Source organism: Castanea sativa, chromosome 4 (genome assembly GCF_040712315.1).
Source record: "Castanea sativa cultivar Marrone di Chiusa Pesio chromosome 4, ASM4071231v1".
NCBI lineage: Eukaryota > Viridiplantae > Streptophyta > Magnoliopsida > Fagales > Fagaceae > Castanea > Castanea sativa.
The window spans coordinates 47,641,232-47,663,180 of NC_134016.1; the positions used below are offsets into that span (position 1 = coordinate 47,641,232).

At 36.4% G+C, this 21,949-nt stretch overlaps 1 protein-coding gene across 1 annotated transcript; it reads right to left on the reverse strand.

The window, feature by feature from the left end:
• Positions 1-4,403: 4,403 nt before the first annotated feature.
• LOC142630332 (protein ROOT INITIATION DEFECTIVE 3-like) lies at positions 4,404-8,770 on the reverse strand. The gene is made up of 8 exons (XM_075804319.1): positions 8,546-8,770; positions 7,411-7,524; positions 6,898-7,031; positions 6,648-6,792; positions 6,344-6,546; positions 5,780-5,901; positions 4,941-5,173; positions 4,404-4,770 (listed from the first exon to the last, which is right to left on the reverse strand). The coding sequence occupies exons 1-8, from the start codon at positions 8,768-8,770 to the stop codon at positions 4,534-4,536; spliced, it is 1,413 nt and encodes a 470-aa protein (XP_075660434.1). The 3' UTR covers positions 4,404-4,533.
• Positions 8,771-21,949: the final 13,179 nt, after the last annotated feature.

The window sequence follows — 21,949 nt, forward strand, 5'->3', positions numbered from 1 at the left end:
CAATAAAAAAAAGTTGATAAGAACAAATAAGATACTATTTTTATCTAAAAATTTATTGTAATTTTTTTAGTTAAAAAAATTGTTACAATTTTTTTTATACAAGATATAATTTCTACTTTAACATAATTTAAATATATATTAATATATGCGTGTGAAGCTCTCTCTTGGAGACTTGAACCTCAACCATTACCCCTATATCCCACAAACACTTTTTCTTGTGGAGTGACCACCACACCAAGGGTATACAGTAGTAAAAAACTAAAAATTGTTACAATTTGATACAGCTACTAATACAATCATAACTTCTAAAACTAACGTTTATTATATAATAAGAAGTATATAGTATATAATATATGATAAAAAATAAAAGGTTAAATGTTTATCTAGAAAAATAATAACAACAAAATATTTGATTTATCACAAAACAAAAATAAAGGTTAAATATTTAAAATCGAAAGTTCAATAGTTGGGGTGGTAACCCTAGGTGAGTTTGGTGGAATGGATTAAGGGTTTTCGTTCAAACCCCAAGGGGAGGGGTTGGGCAATTATATAATAATATTTATAAATATTTTCAAGAGAAAATAATTGGGGTGCTGTACATGCAAACCATATATAAAAGCCGCTTATTTTGAATTATGAATTAGCAGTACAAATTTGGTTAAATTATAAATTTCAACATTTAATTTTATCCAAAATTCAAGCCAACCATATAACTTTTAGTTTGTTCATTTCAATTTTCAACCCTATAAATTCCATTTGTCTTAAGTGTGGTCATTTCGTCCACTTCTCATTGGAGGATTTGCCATTAAGTGTCCCAAAATGATGTAATTTTGGTATTTTTGCATTTTCAAAATAATGTATTTTTAAGGACACCTAATGATACCATGTGATTGTGACAAACTTAACATAACAATTACATTGAATAAAAGTAAAATTTATCGTATTGAAATGAATAAATCAGAAGTTACAAGACTAAATTGAATTTATGACAAAGTTAGACGATGTAATTTTTAATTTAACCTAACAATTGTATGTAATGAAAATAGGGTTTAAATTCAAAATTTTTGTGAGCCACTTGAAACTTTAATAGAGTTTCATCTAGATTAAATTATCAACATACACACATATATTGAAATATTTGGGCTAAGGATAGCATGTAATGCATTTTCTATGGTACAACATAGTCTTACCATATTTGTATAACATTGTTTTGAGTTGTTGTAGCAATAGAAGAACTCAAAAAGATATCTATGTGTGATGTGTTAGGCTAATTTAGAAATAATGTGAAAAAGAAATAAATAAATAAATAAATACACCTAACAATGTCTAGGGACATTTTGAATTTTTAGTGTACAAATTTTCTTCAATATTAATATTAATTATTACCATTGTCCGTTTATGTCAATAACGTTATCTTAATTGATTATTTTATAGAAGAGTAATTTCTAGGATTTTTTTCTTAACTAACTATAGAGATACTATTCTCCCTCATTCTCAAAAAAAGAAAAAGAAAAGAGATACAATTCTCCCTTTATCTTATTAGACTGATTTTACAAACTATAGAAAATACTTCTTTTAAACATGCTTTTTATTATGTTTTTGAGATAACAACAATAGGCTGCCCATTGCTTCTCCACCTTGCAGAATACTGTGGTTTCCTCATAAACCTTAATAAACAACAAAGCTATGTACCTTCGAACTTTATGTGTGTGTGTATATATATTCTACAGTATGTAAAATCAGTTGTATAAGGTGGGACAATGGTATCTTTTTGGTTGGTTAATGTCAAAATTTTTATCTTATTGATTATTCTATAACTTGTGATAGAGTAATTTCTCGTTTTTTTCTTAACCAACTATAGAGATACTATCATACTGTACTGATTTTACAAACTATAGAAAATGCGTAATTTCAAAGCTATATAGCATTTGTTTATTATTCTGTTTCTGAGAAAACCACAATTTGCTGCCCACAGATTCTTCACCTTGCATTTTACTACTTATTCTTGTATTGTGGCTCAATACTATCACTTTTGCAGCTGAGATAGCAACAAACTTGCTTCAAAAGGTCCCCTAAATGTTCCTCCTTGGTAAAGTTAATGGGCCATTAGCTGCAGTATTGTAGACCAACTTCAAAAACAAGAAAAGCTGAGTTCCAGGTAGCTTAGGCACTCATAAGCGAATATTTTCATTACTGTCCTAACCAATGTGGGACTTGATCAAAGAGGACTCTTTCATTGGACAATGGCCTATGGGAATGAAGGTCTCTTATTGGTTCCCCCATATCTTTGATTTGATGGTGTATAAGAAAAATGGTCTTGCCCCTGGTCCTCTCAACAAAAGATGGTTTTTTAGGTTCAATCCAGAGGCAGGGAAGGACATGGATTTTGTGTTGGAAAAAACTACTCTTGGACTGTATAACCACCCATATGTGATCAAGAAAAAGAGGAGAAAATCTAAATGTTTTCTAGTTGGAGCCTGTCATGTCACTTGCATGAATATCATTGCACTTTTCCAGATTTCAGAAAAAGACAAAAAATATAAATAAAAATCTGTACCCTTCATGAATTTGCTGCAGCATACATCCATTTCAATGCACAGCTAAAAGTGATAAATAGTATTGACCAATTATTAACTTTGATTCCCTTTTTGTTCTAACTTCTTTTGGAAAATTATTAGGTATTCTTGGAGTATAGCTGATGTGGTACTCCGTACGAATTAAAACAAGTTAACCTGATAAAAATTTAACTTATTCATATGACTTTTTTGAACTTGTGCCATATTGTTTGCATTAATTGATTTGTTTTCATTGATATGGAGTATCACATTAGCTGAACTCCACTAGTTCAGAGCTAGAAAGCAAATTAGTAAATTAGGTGATATTCTTAAATAGTACTGCATAAATACAGGAATTGCAGGCCACTCTTAAATAGTATACTGAAAGGGAAAACAGAATTGCATTAGATTTTCTCTACCATGCTAGAATTCCTCTGTCACAAAAAAATTTGACATTACAAATAGAGATAGTGCAAGCTCTCCTTAGTGAAAATTTGGCTGTCACATATCACATCTCTTTATTCAAAAGGTATTTTACAGAAAACCATAATTGTTTTGTATCATGGTTGTTGAGTTTGATCAATATGGAATAGACTTTTTGAGCAAAGATAATTGATAAACAGTTAGACACAAACCATTCTGAATTCTTATTACTTCAAAATTCAATAGAATAGACAAAAGATTACTTAGTTCAAAATCTGACACCGCCTATATAGTAGTCTCAAATCTGAAAGAAAATAATTTAAAATTATGAGACATATTACTAGAGGAAAAGTTGCTACGACAGAAGCCATTGGTAACAGATATTCAGTAGATGTTACAAAAGATATTTATTGAGGTGGGTATAGTATTAAGGATGATATAATAGATGTTGCAGTAATGAAATTCAATGCAGTTATGTACCACATTCCTAGGTAATATCTTAGGCAAACAATATTTTTAGAATAATTTTATGAAAATAAGTTTAGCGAATCCAAGATTATGGTCTGAAAATCTAACTACTTGTCAAAAGATCTGTATAATAAAAAAGCAGCTAGTAAGAAAATCATGTTGATCATAATATTTCTTGAAGAGCTGCAATACATTTACCTAAATTATCTTGTGAGCTAGTTGATGAAAAACTGATAGTGACCAAGTTTTCTGTCCCTAATAATTAAGCAAATTACTTAAAAATGAAATATTTTTACTTTTGTCTTTTAATATATCTCTTGACTTATGAAACATTAACTAGACTTGCACTGCAACATGTTAATTTTTTCCACTTTCATTTATGAACCTGAGCAAGCAGTTTACTTCTGCAGGCTGAAGCTCAATTCAAGAAGATGCAAGAAATAGTGGATACTGATTCCCCAAGGAATTTTCTTAGGTAATGTAAGAATCATTTTCTGCAATCTCTCGGCCTTTGAGCAGTGCAATTGCAGTTGCAAGTCTAATAATGTCCTGTCCAAAACTGTACTCACGCATGATTTTATTAACTCAAGCAAGGATCTTGATTTCCTAAGGCTTCACAAATTGCCTTATAAGCATCCAAGCAATGCTTTATTCAGCAGGCTTCACAATAGATGTCCTGCATATTGCCAAGCTCATTAATCTCCTATGGTGGCAATTTTTGCAATGGAATTACTTTAACAATCCTGTTCTTTCTATTTCTATTTGACCTTCATGCAGACCTTATCCTCCATCTTCCCTATGGTCTCTTAATTTCAAGCAGCTTTATGTTTGTTCTTAATTACCAACAATAGGACTAATGGTATATTTGCACCAAAAACTGAAAAATAATAGAAGAATAGGAAGATAAAGTAATATTAAAACAAGAATAGAAATGGTTATAAAGATAAGAGAGGTAGGCCAAACCATCATAACAACCTTTATAGGTGTGGTCTTATTGTTCTTCATACACTAACAGAGAAAAATACAATAGAACGAAATACTGAAACAGAAGTCACCTATTGCAAACCATGACAATTCAACTTGCGGGCTATGGTTCCTCCTCCCCCTCTAGAATTGAACTCTCAACCTTGAGCGTCTTTCTCTTTTTAGATGTGGGTGAGTCAATTTGAGTAGACCAAAACAATCTGCACTCCATCAAGTCAAGCAAACGCGATTGCAAATGCTTATTCATCTCCATGACATGCTTTGTCATTCTTGTGGCCCACATCCGATTCTCTATACAAGTTTCCACCTTCACTTGCATGGCTGCTGGTGTTTGTTTTTTCTGCCCCAATTCCAAGACACAGAATGAGTGCATTGTCAAAAATTAGTCTACTTCACATATAATGTGCTAAACTTAGTTCTATTTGGTAATTTAATGGTATATCACTTTTCTATGTTACACTTAATTGTCTGTGCATTTGTCAACATTTGCTTTAAGAGAGTGGGAAAGACCTCCAAATCAGATATATGCTGCTGCAATGAATCAGTGCTTTGGAAATCAAGGGAAGTCTGCTTTTCTTCAAAGGAATGACCTAAGGAAAGGAGATTGAGTGTTCCCTTGAATGAGTTGGCTGGCTGAGGATACTTTTCAAGTGATGAAACATGGAACTGGTTCGAAACTCTCTGATTTTTTGACACAGAAAGCAGTGAGGACTGTGGAATCACTGTCATATTAGTTACTGCCCCTGCTTATTGATGAAAACAACAATCTTAGCCACGCAAGATCAGTGGTTATTTGTTGGAAGATATGTATGACATAAGAATATACGTATTCATACATAAAATTATTTCCTTGTTCTAACTATTCACATTAAAGTATTTGTAGACTGTATCTATACAAATGTGGGCATATGTGATATATGTATAGACATGTGCATGTAACCATCTCTCACATGTAAGACAAAAATGCACCTCTTAGATGATGTAGGCAAAGGGGTGAGGAAACTATTTGGTAACTAAGTTTTTTTTTAATAAGGTTATCAAAAAAAAAATTAATAAGTATCTGTTTACTAAGAAAATCAGAGGACAATTTTTTTTTCTATGTTTGGATTTCCCATCATGCGTAACATGTTTGATTCTAATACTCTAGCTAATGCGTGTGAAAAATATAAGCATACATTTCCCGTTCAAATCATATTTTCCCATCACTCCAATGCATCAGCAACCAAATACCACATAGGCCAAATGGATGGATAATTCTTCAACAACATATGATTTTACAGATCCAAGTGAATAGCAAACTCCCTCCTGAGCAAAGGATAGACAAAACAGACATTGAAGGTTATGCTTACCTTTTCCATGATTGAATCTTCGGATAATCACCTGGTTGACTACATCCCACATGCAAATGGTGCAGTCCTCAGATGCAGAAATCAGGCCCGATTCACTGAAGGTCAATGCAGTTATGGCTCCACTGTGTGAATGGGAACGTAAACTGATTATATTACCACACGAGTGTATATGAATTAAATATCTAAAAAAATGGCGAAGCAAAATGAATATAGTAGAGGATCACAATTTAATGCTCATTGGTTATAACATCTCTGTGCAGGTGTGTGTGTCTATAGTCAAACTACACGTGCAGTGAAGTTTCCAAACATGGATTACAAAAGCCAGAGAACCAGGTTAAGTAATGCTAGCAGGAGCCAGCTTGTCACCGATTCAGTCTCCATAGTTAATGTCAAATCAACACAAAAACCCAGTTGACACTACCAAAGTCATTGTACTACTTAGGAATCAAACTATTCCATGTAAATGAGATTCAAAATCACTAGGTTTTTCAACTATTTATTCCTTTGACAGAAGGAGATTTAATCTCCATTTAGTAACTGGAAAATTCAAGCACCATACATTACTTGTGTCCATTTAGCACAATTGGTTGGGCTTCTGCAACAACGAATTGTTCCTCCAATAGTCCAACATCAAGCTTGCTGACAAAAATTCTTCCATCTACACTTCCACAGAACAAGAATTGCTCTTCTGGGTGAAGAGCAATTGCAGTTATTGCTAGTGGATACACTTGAGTTTGTATAAGCCTTCCTGAGACAAAATCCCAAACCTACGAGATACGAAATTTTGTCAGCTATAGTAAGAAGAAAATTCAGTTTTGAAAGATATAATTACTAAGAGTCAGAACCATGATGCACATAGTTTGGTCACCTTGCATGTGCCATCAAGGGAGCTTGATACTAAAACTGAAATTGAGCTTCCTGATGTGGTCAATAGACCAGTAATACAAGATTTATGCTCCGATGAATAGTGTAACAAAGAATGCAAGCTTCCAGAATCCTCCGTGTCTAGCAAGCTTCAATCAAATTAATTAGAGTAATTATTGCAAAGGCTTCAAATCTTTTGTCCTTTTTATTTTGTGTTGACAGAATTTAACAATAGAAAAAGAATTCAGCATTACCTAATTACAGACCAAACACAGATCATACCATCATCTGACCCGGAAATGAGAAGAGAATCATCATTGGAAAACAGCAAGCAATTTAAAGATTTGTGATGAGCATGCCAAGTCTTGAGCAATCTTCCATTGGCAATCTGAGGATTACCTTAACCACATCATTATCTAAGGAGGGACAGTATTTAATTCATCTTATCCCACATTAGAATTGAAACAGTCATTGCCCCAAAGATTGACAAAAATGAAGAAAAATGGATACTATATAGTTGCTGAACTTATAATCAATGTAAAGAAATTGAGCAATGCTATGGACACAAGGCTAAACATTGACACCATTTTTAGTATGCAACAATCAAAATAGGCCACGTCAAAAGTCGTGAAAAATTTTGTGTATCTAGACTTATGGAAAGAAATTTACCATAAGAAATTGGCTTTTTTGACTTCTCATTAACAGGAAAGAATATTTTTTTTACAAAGAACGATTGAACAAGGCAACTTGATAGAGTTCTTACTAACCTCCCAAAAATAAGCATTTCCAGAAAGTGCCCCACCGGCAAGATATAGGCCATCCTTTGTGCAAGAAAGTGACCCAATGGCCTCCACTGGGTAACTCCGAAGAGGTGACTGAGGCTGAAGATTAGGAAATTTAAGTAAACCAATTAACCAAGCAAAGCTTTCTCTTGTAAAACAGAGTTTTAAAGGAAAAATATGCAAGAAGCTTCACTTAATTATACTTTGGTTTCTTAGTCTCTCATTTTTTAAGTTTAAGATTGGGGTTACAAATATGGGGAATTGTGCAATACAAGTGAAGTCCAGCCAGAACTTCAATGAAAAGCTTCAAACTGTCAGATGAATATCTAGCAAATTGCAACTTAGTAATGATGGTTTGCCCTGATGTAACAAAACATTTTCTAGCAATAAGTGAATTCTATTAATCACCTAATCCATTTTATTATATTAGGCTCATTAGATTTTCTTTTCTGTTAATCTCCTTTATGCATTTTTTCAGTAACCATATGCATTATATAAGACTAGTACATATACATGAACAGACATCCAAAACTACCCTACATAATGCATAGTCAGATTAAGTGAATAGTAAAATTTGAGAGAAGCATTTTTAACAGATAAAAGACAAAGTGAAGAACAAACTTAGTTACATATTTGGAATATCAAGCAAACAAGCCTTTGCATTACCCAGATGATCAATGGTGGTCCAATATTAATGACGCTCGATTTATCAAAGGATGTTTAATACAGCTATAATCAATCGTTCAATGACTGAAATAAAAAGACAATTTTTGGGAATTAGGGAAATACAAAAAATTCAAGCATATTGGGAAGCATATAGCTATGCCTAAATATACACACACAAACATAAATCATAATACACCAATTCTCTCCAGAACCACAGACACAGGAACCTTGTGCACAATTCTTAGAGAAACTAATTCCTATTTCCAATTACCCTGACAATTAATCTACGCAATCCTAATACATGCAGAAGAAGGAACCTTGTCCATAGATTAATTCCTATTCCAATTACCCCATAGGACAGTAATGAAAGATACAATTTTTACATTCTAAAAAAAGAAACAATGGAAACCCATTTGATTAATTTCATTTGGAGATTGAGCTGACCATCATTTACCTTATTCAATGCCCATGTGAAGATAGCTCCGCCACCAACAGACCCATGTTTGTGAATCTGAGAAGCTACAAGGAACTGCTTTCTCAAGCACACAAGCCCATGAGAAGGTGAAGCACAAGTTGGTATGTGAAGAAGATGATCCCCAGTGTCCATATCCCATATTGTTATGCCTATTCCCATGCTCTTGTCACTGCAAACCACCAAAGCCTCCTTATCCTTATCCATCTCAGCTTGTGTGTGTGTGTGTATCAGTATGACTGAATTAAGACTAGAAACGACTACTACATATAAAGAATGACATATAGGAATTGTGAACCTTTGCATGCAAGGAGTTTGTTTTGTTAATCTGGGGACGTGCATGGTTTGTGTGACGCATGGCATGCAGATTTGTGAAAGTGACAAAAGTAGTTGAAGAATTTTGTACTTTTTGCTCTCTTCAACCACATGGGAAGTGAGAGATAGATGGGTCAGAGCTGGCTCTTATGCAAGTGTTCTCCATGCAAATACTGACATGTAAATGTAAACTATGCCAATGGGGGCATGCCACTTCAGGCCTGGTGGGTTTAGGAACTAATTGGGAAACGTAAGACTTTTATATTTATATATATTTTTTAAGGAAGGGTTTCAACCTATGACGTCTGCTCTTAATAATAACATTTTATCATCAGATTAAGACACCAATCGATTTTTTGTGCAGGCAAGGATTGAATTTTAGATCTCTTATTCAATCATCAGATAAATTCGATATATACAGTTTTTTATATGCAATATATATATATATATATATATATATATTTGCAGTCACAATTTCCATGCAAATTTTGTATGTGTAGGTAGTTTGCCATGAAAAAGTATTTTATTTCAAATGATACCGCGTCATTTGAATTAAAATCTAATAAACAAAAGATATGTGTGCAAAAATAACTAACCATTAACACGTCTTTTTTTTTTACAAGATAGAAATTTTACTATAGAACAATCTAAATGTATATGTGTGTGAAGCTCCCTTCCGGAGATTTAAATTCAAGCCCTTATTCTTCACACCCCACAAACACTTATATTTATGGAGTGACCATCGCACTAAGAGTGTACAGTGGTAACACATGTTTTTCATTTGTTAGTGAGTTAATTATTTTTTGCTCACATATCTCATATTTATTAAATTTTAATACTACAAATATAGTATCATTTAATATGAAATACCTTCTCATCTGACTGTGTGTGACAACTAACAACAATGAGATTAAGTTATTATAAAGGATGACAATTTAAACCAATCCAACGGATAAGGTTTGACTTTTTAGTGTGCGTTTGGATGACGATGAACAATGAAAATTATTTTACTATTTAGCTTATTTTTACTACTATTCATGGCGTTGCTGCACTTTTTGGCACTATTCATGGGTCACATTGTACTAATTTACTTTTATCTACAATACTTTCAGCAATAATTTTTCAGTTTCAGCAAAATAAGCAGTATTCAAATACACCCTTATACTTAAACGGGTTGGGAGAGTGAGTATTGGGGAGCCCACCTAATATTTTATTGGTTTTTCATATGGTATATAGATTTTTTTAGTATTCAAATTTTAAATTGATGATGTCTTTCCTTGCTATATTATTGAATTTTCTTTTATATGCTATCATTTAAATTGTTTATTATTTTTAATTGTTGCAAGGTTATATTTGAATTGTTTTTGTGCTTCTTTAATACTTGAATTGTTTTATTATTATGTTTCGAAATGCTAGAACTTTCTTTTTTTTATTTTATCTTTTATGAGTTTTTATGAGTTTTAGTTTAATGCATAATTTACTGTTTCCTCAAAAAAAAAAAAATAGAGATGTTTATCTCACATTGGTTGTTTGTGTTAGAGTTTCAATCTTTATAATCCTAGGCTACTGCTACAAAGGTTAGGCCTTTTGTAATGGTACTTTGGTTATATAATATATTATAGGCAAAAATACAAAACTGACCCTCTAATTTTCAGTTATTTTTCATTTCAGTTCTCTAATTTTTAGTTTTGTCATTTCAGTCCTCTAACTTTCAATTGTTGTCAATTTGGTATTCCATTAAACTCCAGTTATGTTTAGCCGTTAATTGAGCCAAAACGACGTCATTTTGGTTCTTTTTTATAATAAATTTCAGAATTTAAAGAAAAAAAACTAATATTAGAAAAAAAAAAAACATTTAGGGGAATGACGAGTCGTTCCCCCTTACCTGAAATCAAAATCGAGGAATCATTCCACACCCAAATCCCTAACTTAGAGAGTTTGGGGAAACGATTAAGCTAGTTGACAGTTTGAGAGAGAGAGAGAGAGAGAGAGAGACCGAGTATGAGAAACTGAGTCGGACTGAGAGAGAGAGATCAAGTAGGAAACTGAGTCCGTTTAATTCGGTTTGACTGTTCCAGACCGAGTATGAGAGACCGATTTGCAGAGATATTATGAATCGGTTTGATTGAATCGGTGATGGAATTCTGATGAAAACCGATTTGCAGAGATATTGAGACCGAGAATCCCTATATTGACTGAATCGGTGATGGAGTTCTGATGAAGGTAATGGCTTTTTAACATTGTGATGTTCTAGGGTGTACTCTGTAGCTCCAGCTCCGGCTAAGTTTTGTGTAAGTGATGAAAATCCTTTTTTTTTAGTGTGTTTTTTTTTGGTATAAGTAGTAACCAAACAATGAATTGTTGTGTGCTTGGTGTCTTTTTCTGTTGAGTATTAAAATTTACATTTATAGGAGCATTAAATGTTGAAAAATTCATAGAAGCTCGGAGGCAAAAAATTGGACTAATTTAGCTAGGATGTGGTTTTGTTTAGTTGAGTTGTGTGGTGTTGTTTTCAGCTCTCTCTCTCTATTAGAACTCATTGGCAATGTTTTCATCTTTCAATAAGGAATGAAGACCCCTTGCATAAACAACTCTATTGCTATAAGAGCAGTGAATTGCTGTAGTTATATCTAATTTACTCTTCGTTTTAAGATGAATAGTTCTTAACAAGAAAATGGGTATTCTTCTTAATTTGAGTTTTTATTGTAACATAATCATTCAAAATTGAGTTTTGGGTGTGGAATGATTCCTCGGTTTTGATTTCATGTCCCCTAAGGCCTCGTTTGGGAGGAGAGAATGGAATGGAAAAGAATGAAAAGAATAATTTTATAATATTCTTCATTTCCCTTGTTTGGGAGTTTTAATGGAAGAAATGGAAAGTTTATTCCCTTGTTTAGAAATTTAAGTGAGAGGGAATGAAATAAGTAGAAAGGAACACATTCCTCTTTATTCTCTTAAAACCTCAAATTTTCATTCCCCTCGAAATTGGGAGGAATGGGAGGGAATGAAATTAGATTTAATGAATTTTTACTAAAACTCTCAAATAAGATTACTAATTGTAATATTGTCATAAAATGATTTCATTTCATTCCCTCCATGTTACTTTTAAATAAGATTACTTACATTTTATTCATTTTCATTCCTTTATTTTAAAATATCCAATCAAAGTTACTTAATTCCATTCTATTTCATTCTTTTCCATTCCTCTCTCTTACTTAAATACATTCTATTCCATTTCATTCATTTCCATTCCCTTATGAATTCCCAAACGAAGCCTAAATGTTTTTTTTTTTAATATCAGTTTTTTTTTTTCTTTAAATTTTGAAATTTATTTAATCAAGTACCAAATTAACAACAATTGAAAATTAGAAAACTGAAATGACAAAACTGAAAGTTAGAAGACTGAATCGAAAAAGACTGAAAGTTAGAGAGTTAGTTTTACATTTTTGCCTATATTATAAGCCTGGTTAGGCCATTTTTTTTTCCCTAAAAAATAAAAAAGTTTAATGTATAACATATGTTAAATCAAAATTTAGTAGACTGTAAAAAAAAAAGTGGGTTGGCCGCACAAAGTAGGTACCCACAACCACAGGTGCTCACTAGGGTGGGGGCATTGTCAAAAAATCCTTAGCTCCGAATCAGGTGTAGGATGGAGGCTAGAGAATAAGGGCCTATTTGGTTTAGAGGAGTTTTGAGTAATATGATCCAAAACTCATAACTGAGTTATCAAAAAATGTGGCACCTACACAGTTAGTTTTGTTTAAATTGATTTCCTAATGTTGTTTTCATCACTGAAACTCAAAAATTTTGAGTAAGAGTTGTAAGTGCACAATTTGTACCCGGTCCAATCACTAGGTGGACTCAAGTCCAAAAAGCCTTATACAATAAAAATTTGTAGAGTGTGGGCTTGAAACCTAGACTGTGGACGTTGGACAAAGGAAAAACAGGCTAGATTGCCGTTATCCGCATGTTCAATAGATGAGAACAGTAAAGAATCTCTCCTCGGACGTAAGCCGAGGACAACCTGTATTACCTTTCTTTCTTTTAAGAACAATATTACAATTACAATTCAAGTATTCAATCCCCCCATTCCTTCTGCCATCCTCTACCTTTTATATCTTTCTTCTTCTCTTGTATCCATCTTCTTCTTCCTTCTTTCTTCCACGTGTATCACCAATCTCCTCCTTAGATACTTGTCTCATCTAGCACTTTCTTTAAACCTCCAAATACTAGCTGGAAAGCTGAACCTCACTGCTCAGAGGTCATTTCCCCATTAATGCGGCCAGGGAGGTAGGTGCAGGGTCTTTAATGCGGTGGTAGCAGCTTTTTCTCCTCTGATATTTCTCACACGTTCTTCCTTCTAACCACTGCGTGGATCACGCCTTTACCCAATAGATCTTCCGGAATTCTGTCTCTAAATCCCTTGGTATGTCTGATGACCTTTACCGGGCCCGTCCAAATAGGTACTCTTCCTCGGACGACTCCTCCACCTCTTGTAGTGTGCACTGGCTTATGAGTCTCAAAAGCTCTGCTTGAATAAACTTACACCACCAAATCAGACCCAAGATCCAAATAAACATTTTATCTATTTTACCCCCACAAGAGTGATAAAAACTGAAAACACCAAATTGGTGTTTTCAGAAGTTGAAAACTAAGTTTTAGTGGCATAATGGTAAATATTGTGACTTTATGGGACCCACGGTCAGACACTCAAGACCACATGTGCTCAAGCATCTTTTTCTTCTTCACTTTTTCTCTCCACCTTACTAATATTTCTGCTCTCTCTCTCTCCTCTTTTGTCTTTTGTCTTTTGTCTTTTCTCTTTTCTCTTTTCTTGCTTTCTTTCCTTCTTCAAGCTAGGTTCTTTCAGCTGCTTCTCTTTTTCTTATCTTTTTTTTTTTCCTTCTTCACGGCTGGGTTTGAAGGTGTTAGTGGATGGGTTTGATTTTTGGTGATTTGTACGGTGGTGGATGCAAAACAATGGCGGTGGGTTGGATATTTGAGAATTACAATTGGTGGGTTTGTGGATTGTTGGAGGTGGTAGAGACCGAAAATGGGAGGAGAAAAGTTTCAATGTTTTAGGCTTCGTGAAAGAGGAGCGGAAAAAAAAAAAATGAAAGAGGTGGAGGAGAGACATGTTACCGTTTTGATCTATACAGTACATGGGCTCCACCACTTTGTCAAAATTTTGAGTTAAACTCACCCAGATTTGAAACCAAACAAAAATAAGATAAAGTTAAGGAAAAAGTAGAGATAGAGATATGAGATATGAAAACTGAGTTTGAGTGATGAGAAATGAGATTTGAGAATTGAGTTTTGAGTTAGGAGTAAACCAAATAGGCCCTAAGAAACTTCTACCTTATTCACATCCTAGTTATTATTGACTTTCACACGAGTTCACCGTTAACAATTATTTATTATGAAAAAATTTTAAGTTCTATTCCTCGTGTGCAATAAATTAGGTTCTCTCAGATAAATCTAGACTCATCAAGGATTCAAGATCAATGATTCAATGGCCAAATATTGGCCACACACAAACACCTTATGGAGAAATCTAATAAGTTTCCAATAAAAAAAAATCTTATTAATTTTAAGAAAAATGGTGACAATATTGATAGTCATGACTTAATGGATATGATGCATTATGTTCATTACGTACTCTTATTGCAACGTGTATCAACTTCTTTGGTAACCATAACATGACATTCCTCCCTTTTTGTGTTGGCTGAGCTTATTATTATTATTATTATTATTTGGCGTTTTACTTAAAACTAGTTATGGTAGCCATGAAAAAAAAGTAGTGATTAAGGTCAATTCTAAATTTTATTTGTATCACAAAACAAAAATGTGAGGTGCCGAGGACCCAAAAGCCCAAGGACCCGAGGAAGGGAAGGCTGACACGTAGCAAATAAGATGATATAAAAGAATAGGGAAATTCACCTTACGATTCCCGAAGATGAGATGGCATGGACACTGGTGACGTAAGGGACGTATTGCACATATCTGAAGGTGGCAGTGTAACCTAGGAGATTGCATTGAATGACTGGCACCAACCTTTTTGGCCGCATTAATGAGAAGATACCAGCTTTGTCCGTTGCATTAATGAAGATATGACCTGAACAGTGTATAACGCAGAGTTGGAGTCTTGTTCTGTTACCGACAGACAGGTGTCGGGAGGAAAAACTTGATAGATGGCGAGGTGTAAGGTTGGGATGATAAGAGCGAATTATATAAATAGGGGCTGAAAGAGATGGAGGGGGACTTTGGTTGTTGGACCCTCTCTACCAAATACATTGTATAAGGACCTTTGATCAGGAACTAGCAGGAGGATTTTTAACGAGTTTGTGAATTTTTAGGTCCTTACAAAAAATATAAATCATTTAATTTTTAAAGTATATAGAGATTTACATTAATCAAAAGAGACATTAATTTTAAGAATTTTGATAATTATGTCATAAAAAGTTAATCTCATTTCTATAAGAATTTTGATTAACCACAAAGTTAGGGTAGCTATTTAATATATAAATATTTATTTTACTATAATAGTTTTTTAGTACCTACTTGCTAAAGACAATATATTTACTCTCTAAAAATTTCTAAGAAAGATAATGAATATCATCATCTTTCAACAATAAACAACTGAGTTTTACTAAGAAAATAATAATAATAATAATAATAACAAAACGCATGTGTCATTGAATTTTTCATTAGATAAATTATAAGTTTTGAAAATTTAAATCTAGAAAATCAACGTTCTTTAGATAACAAATAAAACTTCTTATATCATTATTCCAACTTTCTAAGAATTTCTACCATTTAAAACTCAAAATACGGAAATAAAATTTTTGGATGTTAAAATTTAGAGGGAGTAATTTAGATATTACACAATAAAATATTTAAAGAATCATAAGCTTTCATTAGGGTTTAACTGAGAGAATAACAATATGATATATTTGCTTTCTTCCAAAATATAAAGGATACAAAGTGTGTTTTTCCTAAGTTTTTGTTTTTTTTTTTGTGTGTGAAATTATGTGTTTTTACTTAAATGGTGTGTAAAGAAAAAAAATACAAAAACTCAATCCAAGAAAATTGTATGTGAAATAGTGAATTTTGACTCAACAAAATTGATTAGACCACAAAAAATTTCTAAAAACACAACAAAATGACGCAACATTTTTATAATTGTAAGTGCACAATTGCACCTGGACCCAAAGACAACTACGGGCTCAGGCCCAATGAGCCTTAGACAATAAAATTTGTAGAGCGTGGGCTTGTAACCTAGATTAGAAGTGCTGAGAACTTAATAACGGGCTAAGAGTTACAAACACATGTAAATAACAAAAGATAACTGAAAAAATGCCTCCTCGGACGTAAGCCGAGGACCACTTCTGTATTATTGATATTTCTTCCTTAGAAGTTACAACTCTTAGTTTTCTTTCTTTTTTCCTCTCTCTCCTTTTTCTGACCTCCACCCTCCTTAAATACTTCCTTTCCTGATACCCCTTGGGGAGTGACTAGAAGTTTCAGTCTTAATGTTCAGGGGTCACTTCCCCATTAATGCGGCCAGGGAGGTAGGTGCAGAGCCTTTAATGCGGAGGTGACAGCCTTTGCACTTGATATTTTCTTTAACGCTGGTGCATCTAGAAGGTTCAGGGTGTCCCCTATTAACCATTAGTCCTTCCAGAGTTATGCCTTGACCTTCATAATGAAGTTTTGAGTTCTCTTGGATTTGTCCGAGGAGAAGCTCGTTCTCGGCTGTACCCTCGGATCCTCGGCGTATAGGCCAATTTGTAGAGTTTAATTCTGGAGCAAGTCGGCCCTCCATGCTACAGTCCAAAGGCCCATATGCCCATTTGGGTCCTTCTACCCCCCACAATAGCCCCTCAAAGCTTTATTTTTCATCATCCGAGGAGAAAAATAGGGTTTTGATCTAAAGAAAACTCTCCCCACATGTTCTGTAAATAACTACACGTGTGAAGACCGTTTCGCGTTCCAGAGGATGCCACTTGGCGGTTTTATTTTCAAAAACGCGCGCATTTATTACCGTAAGTTATACCTTGTCCCCCACGTTCAGCGGTGAGATGAGCATCCAACGGTCCTTGTTACTCCATGAAAATTTGGGCGGGACAAATACAATTTCGAGGCCGCTTCCCGCACGTCGTGACGCTTCAGGAACCTGCGCCTTCATTTATTTCTCCAGAGGCTAATCCCATCAAAACATCAGCAATCACCTTTTGTCTGCAGAAATCCGTGGAAATTTGCACAACTTGAAATTTGTAAGTTCTCATTTCTTTTCTTTTAAACCTTTCTCCTCGGACCTGTCCTCGGCTCCCCTTATAATAGTTTTCCCCTCTTAGAACTTAGTTTTTCGTTCCTTTCCGATGGGAAAGTTTAAATGTCTAGTTGATACCGCCGCTGGGATGGAAGGCTTTAGAGCCAAGTATCGTATTCCCAGCGACGTAGGTTTAGAATATTGCCCGGCGGAAGCCGTGGCAGGTTCTAGGAAGGCTGGAGAGGTTATCATCCCAATGGTAGCCTTCGTAGAAGGTGGGATGACCCTCCCAATGAAGCCTGTAACCAGGGAGTACCTCCGCAACCACCGGTTGTGTCCCGATCAATGCGCCCCAAACGTTTTTAGAGTTTTGGGTAGCGTCGACGCTCTAAACGAGCAAATGGGTCTGAACCTCACCTGGCATGATGTCGTCTTCATGTACGAATGCCACAAACTCACTGGAGTAGGTTACTACATCAAATCCCGCTCCAGCGTAGTTAGGTTGATCTCATGTTTGCTCAAGTCCAATAAAGGCATGAAGGATGACTACCTCATCGTCTCTGGCAATTGGCACGACGGCCCCCACTGCCCAGTTGAGTGGAGAGTTCCAGGTGCGACACCTTAGGATTTAACTTCCCATCCCATAACTCCCTAAATCATCTAGGAATGTGCATTTGCATTTACTCGAGCGTATACCTTTACTTTATTATATGTTCTGCGCCTCTGACCATGTTTGTTTATTTGGATGTTTTTCTTTGCAGATAAGCAAAACGTGCGCCCGCACTTAAGCCACTGCAACGTTGCAGACTTGAATAGAGTGCTACGATCCGAGGTGTTTGTTAGCAGAGACCAACAACTTAGAGCGGCCCACTTGATTTTGGGGTACGATCCCGTCTCCTCGGACTTCCAGGAGATCGAGAACGCCATAATTGCGGGTGACCGAAGGCGTAGGAGAATTAACGTAACCAGACCCCACTTTTTGGCCGACCACGACATCCCTGACGCCCCACATACAGTGTTGTACATACAGCCCATAGCGGCAGTTCCCCTCGCTGTGCACTCTCAGGCTATTGATGTCCCAGAGGAGCGAGTGTCTTCTTCGAACACGTTGGACGAGGAGATAGAACAATTCCAATTCGAGGACTCCCCACGACCTCGCGGAAACCCGTTCGTCGTTCTTTCCGACGAGGAAGAAGAAGCAGCCGAAGCCTCTAGGATAGGAGGTCTAGTGATAGCACGTCCAGACGACAGCTCCATTGAAGAAGAGATGGACGAGCTAAAGGACCTTATGACCGCAAGAGGCGCACGAGTGGCGAAGAAGGGGACACGGGGGTCCCAGGTTCCCCCGGTTTTACCACTACCTCCTCCTCCTCCCGCCGACCCTAAGCCTCCAGCCGAAGATCCAAAGAAGAAAAGGAAAGCGGAGGCCGAAGGGGCTGGAGGAGAAAAACAAAAGAAGATGAAATAACCCGCGCCGGCCCAGCAGTAGAAGTTGGACAAGGGCAAAGGGCGCACCCGCTCGGTTGAAAGCGGGGAGATCAGAGATGTGGCCGAGGTGCGCCGAGCACCAGCTACCTGGTCTCCTGACTTGAGACTGGACGGTGCACCCATTCCCTGCCACTCCAAGACAGGCAGCTTCAACAAGGCCACGCCCACCACTTAGCCGAGGTGCTGGAGCGTCCTCTTCTGCTGCCCAAGGACATGGAAACCTTGGAGAAAATGGGCCAGCCGCAGCTGTTCCTCTCGTTAAAAAGGGGTTTAGCTCTGGTAAGTTCCACCTTGCCCTCGTACCTTATATTTAATTGTAAATACTTTAGCATATTTATCCTCCTAACATTTTTGCAGTCCATCCAAGAAGTTTTCGCGGCTGAGAAGTTCGTGGAGGATTCTCGAAAGCGCGCTGGGATGGAGCAAGAACTAAGGCAAGAGGCAGAAAAATCCTTAAGCCAAGCCCTAGCTGAGAATGGGAAGCTCACATCAAGGTTGGCCGATCTAAAAAGAGAGAGAGATGGTGACAAGGCCAGCCTAAAGACGATGGAGACCCAAGTGGAGGGACAGCGTAAGCTCCTTCGTCAAAAGGATGACGAGCTCACCTAAGTCCAACAGGCACGCTCTGACTTGGAAAAGGAGCTTACGCGGGCTAAGGAGGAGGCTCGCGCCCATAAGCACGCACTAGAGGCCGTGAAGAAGGCCAGTTATCAGGAGGGGGTAACCAGAACACAAGAACAGCTGACAGAGGCCTTCGCGGCCTTGTGCCGAGAGTACTGTCAGCAAGTCTGGGGAGAGGCCATGAATGCAGCGGGGGTTCCTCAAGCTTCCGAGCTGAGGAAGCCCGAGAACATTTGGCTTCCCCTAAACATACAGGAAATTGAAGACCCTCCTGTTGCTGCCTCTCCTGCCCTTCCTCCGGTGGTGCAAGAGCTTGTTCCTGATCCTACAGAACCTGAAGGTTCCTATAAAGAGAAGGACAAGTGTGATGGCGCCGAGAAGGAGCAAGTCCAAGACATGGAGCCCCTCGTTCCTTCAACAGACAAAGGGAAGCAAGTTTTGTCCACATTTGAACTGGAGTTGAAGAGTACTGAGGCTGGCAGCAGCTCCCTCCAAGACCCCCCTGCACAAGCTTAAGGCCTAGGATAGAACCTTTTGTACTCCTCCTTTTTTTGTATATAATTAATGAAGAAGATTTTTATTCAACTTTCGTTCATGTTGTCTTTGTTTTACTTTATTCTTTTTGTGCTTGCCATGAGAGCTTCCAATAACAAATAGTTAAAGGGAAAACAGAATAAATAAGTATAACTCCACCATGCAAATAACTATGACTTCAAAACAGCCACATAACTTAATTTAGACGTCAAATAATGTCAAAGTTAGACAACTCACATGACAGTTAAACCTTTGTAATCTGACATATTGCTTTCGGTAGGATGTAAGGTCCGAAGACCATTCCTTACAAAAATTTTGCTTAACACTTAAAAATGAAGAACTTGAGATCCAAATTAATGAATGGTGAGATAATGATTTCCATAAAACGGGTGATAAGAATAAGAACAGTGACAAAATATTAAGAACAGTGACAAGGTTTGTGGTCCGAGGACTACACTTAACCAAGTTTCTGTTTGATTCTTAAGAATAGTAACTTTAAGTGTTAATTTCCCCAAAGTAGGAGGTCCGAGGACCCGGCATAACTAAGGTTCTGTTTAGTAAATGACAAGACATCAATTTCCACAAGGTTTGTGGTCCGAGGACTACACTTAACCAAGTTTCTGTTTGATTCTTAAGAATAGTAACTTCAAGTGTTAATTTCCCCAAAGTAGGAGGTCCGAGGACCCGGCATAACTAAGGTTCTGTTTAACAAATGACAAGACATCAATTTCCACAAGGTTTGTGGTCCGAGGACTACACTTAACCAAGTTTCTGTTTGATTCTTAAGAATAGTAACTTTAAGTGTTAATTTCCCCAAAATAGGAGGTCCGAGGACCCGGCATAACTAAGGTTCTGTTTAACAAATGACAAGACATCAATTTCCACAAGGTTTGTGGTCCGAGGACTACACTTAACCAAGTTTCTGTTTGATTCTTAAGAATAGTAACTTTAAGTGTTAATTTCCCCAAAGTAGGAGGTCCGAGGACCCGGCATAACTAAGGTTCTGTTTAACAAATGACAAGACATCAATTTCCACAAGGTTTGTGGTCTGAGGACTACACTTAACCAAGTTTCTGTTTGATTCTTAAGAATAATAACTTCAAGTGTTAATTTCCCCAAAGTAGGAGGTCCGAGGACCCGGCATAACTAAGGTTCTGTTTAACAAATGACGAGACATCAATTTTCACAAGGTTTGTGGTCCGAGGACTACACTTAACCAAGTTTCTATTTGATTCTTAAGAATAGTAACTTTAAGTGTTAATTTCCCCAAAGTAGGAGGTTCGAGGACCGGGCATAACTAAGGTTCTGTTTAACAAATGACAAGACATCAATTTCCACAAGGTTTGTAGTCCGAGGAATACACTTAACCAAGTTTCTGTTTGATTCTTAAGAATAGTAACTTTAAGTGTTAATTTCCCCAAAGTAGGAGGTCCGAGGACCCGGCATAACTAAGGTTCTATTTAACAAATGACAAGACATCAATTTCCACAAGGTTTGTGGTCCGAGGACTACACTTAACCAAGTTTCTGTTTGATTCTTAAGAATAGTAACTTCAAGTGTTAAAGGTACTTATAACTTTGCAATGTTAACTAACAAAAGCACATTTTATTAATAATAATACCTTCTAAGATTATTTACATTCCATGGGCGTGGTACAATTCTTTCATCTAGGTCAGCTAGCCGATATGACCCTATGCCTGCTACTGAAACAATGCGATAGGGACCTTCCTAGTTGGGTCCTAGCTTACCCCAAGCTGGGTTCTTAGAAGTGCCTACAACTTTTCTTAGTACAAGATCACCAGGTGCAAGTGGCCTTAGCTTCACGTGGGCATCATATCCCCGTTTTAGCTTTTGTTGATAATAAGCCATTTGGACCATAGCTGCCTCGCGTCGTTCCTCGAGTAAATCAAGACCTTTCTCCAGGAGTCCATTGTTATTCTCCGGGCTAAAAGAGCTCGTCTTTAGGGTGGGAAAACCAGATTCCAGAGGTATCACCGCCTCGGCTCCATAAGTCATAGAGAATGGCGTTTCTCCCGTGGACCTGCGCGGTGTGGTCCGATACGTCCACAGAACATGAGGGAGCTCTTCTACCCATCTGCCTTTCGCATCGTCCAACCTTTTCTTAAGCCCACTGACTATAACCTTATTAACGGCCT